This window comes from Myotis brandtii, unplaced genomic scaffold (genome assembly GCF_000412655.1).
Source record: "Myotis brandtii unplaced genomic scaffold, ASM41265v1 scaffold995, whole genome shotgun sequence".
Taxonomy (NCBI): Eukaryota; Metazoa; Chordata; class Mammalia; order Chiroptera; family Vespertilionidae; genus Myotis; species Myotis brandtii.
Window position 1 is genome coordinate 191,746 of NW_005372150.1, and position 8,136 is coordinate 199,881.

Genomic DNA, 8,136 nt, shown 5'->3' on the forward strand with positions numbered 1-8,136 from the left:
TGGGGGCGAGCAGGCCGGCAGGCAGAGTGGTTAGGGGCAAACAGGCAGGTGAGTGGTTAGAAGCCAGCAGTCCTGGATTGAGAGAGGGATGTCCGACTGCTGGTTTAGGCACGATCCCTGTAAACTGGCAGTAGGACATCCTTCCAGGGGTCCCAGATCGGAGAGGGTGCAGGCCAGGCTGAGGGACAAGCCCCCCCCCCGCCCCCCTGCACAAATTTCATGTACCGGGCCACTAGTTGAAATATAATTAAACAGCCATTGGGATAATCCTCAAAGCAAAATACTGCCAATAAACACTATTTCCCCATGATTAATGATACTCCAGAGAACTTCCCTTCTGTATATAACTTCTAATGTAAATGTCAAAGCATCACCCTTAAAATGGAAATTGGTAATGGTAAAGAAAATCATACATACCCTCTTCAGTGAAGAATCTTTCTATGGGTCCCACAAACTGATTGATTTCATTAAGTTCATCTTGGCTAACTTCTGGAAATGGGAAAACTTCTTTCTAAAAATGATAATTAGTAAAAATGAATTTTAGCAACTTTCCATAGTGGTAATATCAGTCAAAACGAAAGGAAACAGATTGGCTAGGTCCCATATCTGGTAGGCAGAACATTACCAATTAAAAGAATTAGAAAGCAAACCACAGAAGGTGCTTAAGATACAGGAATTGTATGTTAGTCTCCACCACCCAGATACATCCCCCTCCCCTACTCAAGCAACTTTACTAGTAATTTTTATTGCTTTCCTTATCAATAACAAGTTATGATGATTTCCCCATGAAACAAAGAGCCCTGGACTAACATTTCAAAGCCCTGGGTTCTATCTGCAGCTTACTAACTGTGTGGCCTTCACCAAATCTCTACCTCCCCATACTTCCATTTTCTCACCCGTAATATGCAGGTAATATTTACTCAATGTCATTGTGAGAATCATGGAAGATAACTGGTGTGAAAGCTCTTTACTAAAATGTAAAATTTTACACTAGTTATTTTGTGAGTTCAAAGATGCTGCAGTTGACAAAAGCATAGTGTGTGGTTACAAGGTCTGACATCTTGTCAGGTTCCCATCCAGTTGCATACTCCAGCCTCCATTCCTCCTGCTGGATAACAGCTGTTACTTTGAATGTGCAAGGTAACAGGGTCACTGAAGGAAGCACAGATGTTGAGCCACATCAACCTTAATTCAGCCCTGGCTCTGCCACTTATTAGACGTGTGACTTGGATAAGTCACACAGCCTGTGTTAGTGTTAGCTGACATCAAATCAACCAGATAGTATGTCCTGGAAATAAAAGTAATTGTAGTTATTTGTATCAGACCTCATAACTGAAAAACAAATTAGCTTCAAATCTCTATCTCAAACCAATGAGTGGTCAATATTTCTGACTAGCCCAGAATTCCCCATTGGGCCATCACTATATATTACCTAAAATCATCCTGCTGTGTGCTTAGTCCGTTTGGCTTTTTGGGCTCCAGATATTCCTGCCAGCACAGCAGTTCTCAACCTGTGGGTCTCGACCCCTTTGGGGGTCGAACGACCCTTTCACAGGGGTCGCCTAAGACCATCGGAAAACACATATATAATTACATATTGTTTTGTGATTAATCACTATGCTTTAATTATGTTCAATTTGTAACAATGGAAATACATCCTGCATATCAGATATTTACATTACGATTCATAACAGTAGCAAAATTACAGTTATGAAGTAGCAACAAAAATAATTTTATGGTTGGGGGTCACCACAACATGAGGAACTGTATTAAAGGGTCGCGGCATTAGGAAGGTTGAGAACTACTGTGCCAGCATGACATGAGTATTTGGATTTGGAATTGCAGCTGCTGAGAAGTGATGTACCAGATCACAAGCTGCCAGCCTCCAGAAGCCCTGCCTCTCTTCATGGCACCTCTCACCAAGTGTCTCCAGACAGGTCTTCAAAGCAAAGGAATCTTCAATCTTTCCCCTCCAGCCCTTGAATATCTAATCAGCCACAAAACATTGCCCACTCTAGTAACATACTCCCAAATCTGTTTTCTCCCCTTAGGCTCCATGACTAAAGGCTTATATGTGGGGCCCTACCCAAAAGTGAAAGCTGACTTAAAGGAATTCCTGCTTTCAAGCCCACTGACCCTGCCCTCAAGACTGTCTAGAACAGTGGTAGGCAAACCGTGGCTCGCGAGCCACATGCGGCTCTTTGGCCCCTTGAGTGTGGCTCTTCCACAAAATACCACATGTGGACGCGCACATACAGTGCGATTGAAACTTCGTGGCCCATGCGCAGAAGTCGGTTTTCGGCCTGGGCGAGTCTATTTTGAAGAAGTGGCGTTAGAAGAAGTGGGGGGTGGACATATAGAAAGGATGAATGAAAGGAGATAGATGAAACAAGTATACGAGTGTGGATGGGAGAGTTGGAAGGGGTCAACCTCAGCGAACGTACCTCAATCAGATTGAGGACGTTTTTAGCAAAGGCCAGTTTAGGAGTACCCTAATTAAGTTAATAACAATGTACCTACCTATATAGTTTAAGTTTAAAAAAGTTGGCTCTCAAAAGAAATTTCAATCATTATACTGTAATATCAACAGTTGGCTCTGTTGACTAATGAGTTTGCCGACCACTGGTCTAGAAAGAAAAAAAAATGCTGACTCTGCTCACTTTGCAGCCTCTCAGAACAAAGCCAGCCCCTTAGCTGAATATACAGAGGCTCAACTCACTGCACCTGCATTCACAGCCTCATGGTTTCACCTGGGCCTTGTGCAATGAGCTGTGTTAGAGGAAGATTATACAGTGGGGCCTTGACTTACGAGTGTCCCGACTAACGAGTTTTTTGAGATACCAGCTGTCTCTCGGCCGATTTTTTGCATTGAGTTGATAGAGCAATTTGAGTTAACGAGCTCCTTAACGAGCTTGGTCTCAGAACGAATTAAACTCGTAAGTCAAGGCCCCACTGTACAATTATTCTGGTACTAATGAGCACTCCAGATGAGAAGAGAACAGGCTGGGAACTAGCTGGCCCTCAAGCACAACCAAATAATAACTGCTACAAGAAGAGAGATCTCAAGTATATGTAAAAGGAAATCTCTGATATCAATGTTTAAAAATTGAATGAAGTGCCTCATGGGTGCTGGGTTCAATTTTAACATCAGCAGTTTTCAAATGTTTCAAAGCAGTAAAACATTTTCAACTAAATTTAGTACAGAAACCAAACATGTAAAACAGATAAAACTCAAGCTGCTCTGTCTGTGATGTAGAAGGGGAGAAAGGTCACCCAAGTATCTCCCATTCAGCTTCCCACTGGTCCCAGCAGTAGCCCCAGGGGCACTTCCATGAAAAGTAAAGATCCAACTGAGGGCAGTGTGACAACTACTGGTTTAGATGGCCTTGAAGATCTTCTTCTATTCTTAAATTCTAAGCATCTCAGATGCCATGTTCTGCTCAAACCCCTATAATGCTGTGAGAGATGATATTGACCTGAATCAGGGCAATGGTAGTGAGGTGCTTAAAATCGGACAGATTCTAAATATTAACCTGAAGGTAGAGAAAACAAGATTTGCTGTCAGATTAGTTGAGAGTATGAGAATAAGAGGCATCAAAGGTGATTCCAAGAACTTGGTCTGAACAAGTTGAGCAAATAGAGTTGCCACCATCTATGATGAAGACTGGTGGCAGGAGCAGGATTGGGTTGGGAGACCAGGATCTTAGTTTTGCATATACAAATTTGAGATGCCTATTAGACATCTAGTGAAGCTTTTAGTAGAAAGGTAGACATAAAAGGAGTCCCAACCCCCCTGATGGGCCCTGCTCTGTGCATGACAGGGGGCAACGCCCCAACCCCCTGATCGGCCCTGCTCTGTGTGTGACAGGGGGTGGCGCCGCAACTTCCCTATCGACCCTGCCTTGAGTTTGACAGGGGGCGGTGCCCCAACCCCCCAATCGTCTGTACCCTGAGCGTGACTAGGGGTGGCATCGCAACCTCCCGATCCGCCCTGCTCTGTGCATGACAGGGGGCAGCGCCCCAACTCCCCAATCGGCCCTGCTCTGAGCCCGACCAGGGGCTGCACCTAGGGATTGGGCCTGCCCTCTGCCACCCGGGAGCAGGCCTAAGCCAGCAGGTCATTATCTCCTGAGGGGTCCCAGACTGCGAGAGGGCACAGGATGGGCTGAGGGACCCCCTCTCCCGCCCCCCTCCCCGAGTGCACAAATTTTTGTGCACCGGGCCTCTAGTAGAGTTATAAAGATGCTCAAGGAACTTAGAGATAACTACACCAGCATGAAAAAGGACATACAGACCACCAAAAACATTTCTCAAGAAAAAAAATTCCATATCTGAGATCAAGAATAAACTGAAAGGAATAAAGAGTAGATTGAATCAAATCAACAATTTGGAAGAAAAGGTAGAAGAAAAAAAAACCAATCAGAGCAGCAAAAAGAAAAAAGAATTTAAAAAATGAGGATCATTTAAAGGAACTTTGGACAACATGAAGCTAACAACATTTGCATTATAGGGGTATCAGAAGGAAAAGAGAGAAAGCAAGGATTAAAAACTTATTTGAAGAAACATCAACAGAGAAATTTTCTAGCCTGGTGAAGAAAAAAGACACACAAATCCATAAATCACAGAGTCCCAAATAAGATAAACCCAAAGAGGCTCACACCAAGATACAATATTTGCTGTGGAACCAAATATTCAAATTATCAAGGGCAACATCATCAGCCAAGATTAATATATCCAGCAAAATTATCCTTTATATATGAAGGAAAAAATAAAGACTTTACAGATATACAGAATCTGAGGGAATGTACCACCACAAGACCTGCATTACACAAAATACTCAACAGTGTTCTTCTACCTGAAACAAAAAGACAAAAAGATACACAACTATGAGTAAGATGACTAACAGACAGAAGCAGAAAATTGCTACCATTGTTCAGAATAGGGTACTATACACTTAAATGTAACATAAAGGTTAAAGGAGTAAAAAAATTTTAAAAAAGAAAAAAGCGCTACTGCAATTTAGAAATAAACAGCATAAAAAGGGATAATTTGTGACAACAAAACATAAAAGGACAGTGGGTAAAGGTCTGAATTTGCACATGGAAATGGAGATAAGATGCAATCAGGAATAAAAAGAACTACTGTATATTTTAAACTTTCTTTTACATAAACCTAATGGTAGCTACAAAAAAAAAAATCTAAAACTGAGACACCTAACAATATAACATTAAAAAAAAGAGGAAACAAGGAAAAAAATCATAGAATGCCATCAAAATGAAATTAACAGAACATAAGGGAAATTTAACAATGGAGACACAGAGCTACAAGAAAACAAAAAATAAAATTATTATATTATATATCAATAGTCACACTGAATGTAAATAGGCTGAACTCCAATAAAAAGACACAGAGTAGTAGGTTGGATCAAAAAGGAAACCCAAGCTGAGACCGGTTTGGCTCAGTGGATAGAGCGTCGGCCTGCGGACTGAAAGGTCCCAGGTTCGATTCCGGTCAAGGGCATGTACCTGGGTTGAGGGCACATCCCCAGTAGGAGATGTGCAGGAGGCAGCTGGTCGATGTTTCTCTCATCATCGATGTTTCTAACTCTCTATCTCTCTCCCTTCCTCTCTGTAAAAAATCAATAAAATATATTAAAAAAAAAAAAAAAAAAAAAGGAAACCCAATACACAGCCTTCAGAAGACCTATTTCAGCTGCAAAGACAAACATAGGGGTGAAATCTGATACTCCAAGCAAACTGTATCCAGAAAAAAGCTGGGATAGCCATGACAAAATGGGTTTCAAGATAAAAAAGGTAATAGACAAATATGAACACTTTATAGAGATAAAGGGGACATTAAATCAAGAAGACATAACACATTAATATATACGCACCCAATCTGGGAGCACCAAAATATATAAAGCAACTACTAACAGAACTACAGGGAGAAACTGGTAAAAACATAATGATAGTGAGGGACTTAAATACTTCACTAATCACTATGAACAGATCATCCAAACAGAAAATCAATAAAGAACTATCAGCCTTAAATGACACATTTGGCCAAATGGACATAATCAATATTTACGGAGACTTTTATCCCAAAACACTAGATTATATATTCTTCTTCTAGTGCACATGGATCATTCTCAAGGATAGACCATATGTTGGGACTCCAAACTAGCCTCAGCAATTTAAGAAGACTGAAATCATACCAAGCATATTCTCCAACCACATGCTTTGAAATTGGAAATCAACTGAAAAAAGCAAACATACGGATATTAAACAATAACTACTAAACAATAACTGGGTCAAAGAAGAGATAAAAAGATTCAGAGACAGCTCAGCCAGTGTGGCTCAAAGGCTGAATGTGACCCATGCACCTTGAGGTCACTGGTTCCATTACAGGTCAGGGCACATGCCTAGGTTGCGGGCTTGATCCCAGTGTGGGGCAAGCAGGAGACAGCTGATCAATGTTTCTCTCTCATCACTGATGCTTCTATCTCTCTCTGAAATCAATTAAAACATTTAAAAAATTAGCTGGACCATTTGTCAGATGCAGATTCTCAGGCCCCCAGCCATGGAAAGACACTTCCTTTTTCTAGGAAAAATTATATGACCTAGAGGGCCTCAGGAATCTGGAATTTTAGCACTCCCCGTCCCTTGGGTGTATTTGTCAAGTAAGGACTAGGAAAAAGCTTTACTCCAGTCTTTCCTGATAAGAGCAAAGACGGGAGGCAGAGACGAAAGGCCCGCCGGGCTCTGCCTTACCTTCTCGATCCTGCCCAGGAAGAGCTCCTTGGCGAAAGCGTGGGTGCGCGGACTGGAGCGCAGCGCTCGCCTGCTAACAGCGAAGGACCGCAGAGCCCAGCAGGTGCGCGCGCGGAGCCCGCAGACCATCATGCTGTCCAGAGTGCACACCCTCGCAGGATTGTCCTGGATTCCCGCTCCGGCGCCCCGATGACGTCACAACATCGCGCCTCTCCACAAGCCAGAGCGCATGCGCGGTACCCGATGACATCACTTCTTTGCGCCTTCCACCAGATGGTGTGCTTGCGCTATTTATGATGTGATTGTTCTGCGCCTTCCGCTGACCAGTGCGCATGCGCGGCTGGGGAAGCAGGCCGGGCTAACACCATCTTAATGGTCTCAGTTCCCAACGTTGGGGAACCTGAAGGACTTTGTTTTAAAGTACTAACGGTTGCTGGGCTGGTGGTGTTCATTGGTAGAGCCTCCTCCCAAGCACCGGAAGGTGGTGGGTTCGTTTCCGGTCAAGGACCGGTCCCTGGATTGCAGGTTCAATCCCCAGCCTGGGTTGGGGGCACCAAAAGATTCCAGATCTCTCTGTCTCTCTCCCCCCTTCCCCCCCCCCATTTCCCTTCCACTCTCCAAAAATCAATGGAAAAATATCTTTGAGCCCAGTTGGCATGGTTCAGTAGTTGAGCGTGGATCTATGAACCAAGAGGTCATGGTTCGATTTCCCGTCAGGGCACATACCCGGGTAGTGGGCTCGATCCCCAGTAGGGGGCATGCAGGAGGCAGCCAATTCATGATTCTCTCTTATTATTGATGTTTCTATCTCTCCCTCTCCCTTTCTCTCTGAAATAAATAAAAATATATTTTTAAAAAAGAAAGAAAAATATCCTTGAGTGAGGATTAACAAACATAAATAAGTTTGTGTTATTTCTATTTTGTCTGAACATATAACATTGCATGGTATTCTTCCATCCTTATCCCCACTTATGTTTTAATCCTAGACCTTTATAATTTACTAGAGGCCTGGTGCACAAAAATTTGTGCACTGGGGGGGGGTGTCCCTTAGCCCGGCCTGTGCCCTCTCGCAGTCTGGGACCCCTCGGGGGATGACCACCTGCTGGCTTAGGCCCACTCCCCGGGGGATTGGGCCTAAGATGGCAATCAGACATCCCTCTAGCAGCCCGGCAGCCCTCAGGAGATGTCCACTTGCCAGGGGGGAGCAGACCTAAACTGCAGTCAGACATCCTTAGCGCTGCTGAGGAGGCAGGAGAGGCTCCCACCACCACCGCTGTACTGGCAGCCATCAGCCTGGCTTGTGGCTGAGCAGAGCTCCCCCATGTGGGAGCTCACTGACCACCAGAGGGCAGCTCCTGCATTGAGC

At 43.8% G+C, this 8,136-nt stretch overlaps 1 protein-coding gene across 3 annotated transcripts in view; it reads right to left on the reverse strand.

Annotated features, from left to right (window-relative positions):
• ACAD9 (acyl-CoA dehydrogenase family, member 9) overlaps positions 1-6,978 on the reverse strand; it is an 83,594-nt gene extending 76,616 nt beyond the window's left edge. For 2 of the 3 annotated variants that reach the window (XM_014533637.1, XM_014533636.1), the window contains exons 1-2: positions 6,771-6,978; positions 418-511 (exon numbers count right to left, since the gene is read on the reverse strand). In XM_014533637.1, the coding sequence (XP_014389123.1) occupies positions 418-511; positions 6,771-6,902 (226 nt within the window). In that variant the 5' untranslated portion in view covers positions 6,903-6,978. The remainder of the gene's footprint in view (positions 1-417; positions 512-6,770) is intronic. The other variant, XM_005886609.2, reaches the window with a different exon arrangement.
• Positions 6,979-8,136: the final 1,158 nt, after the last annotated feature.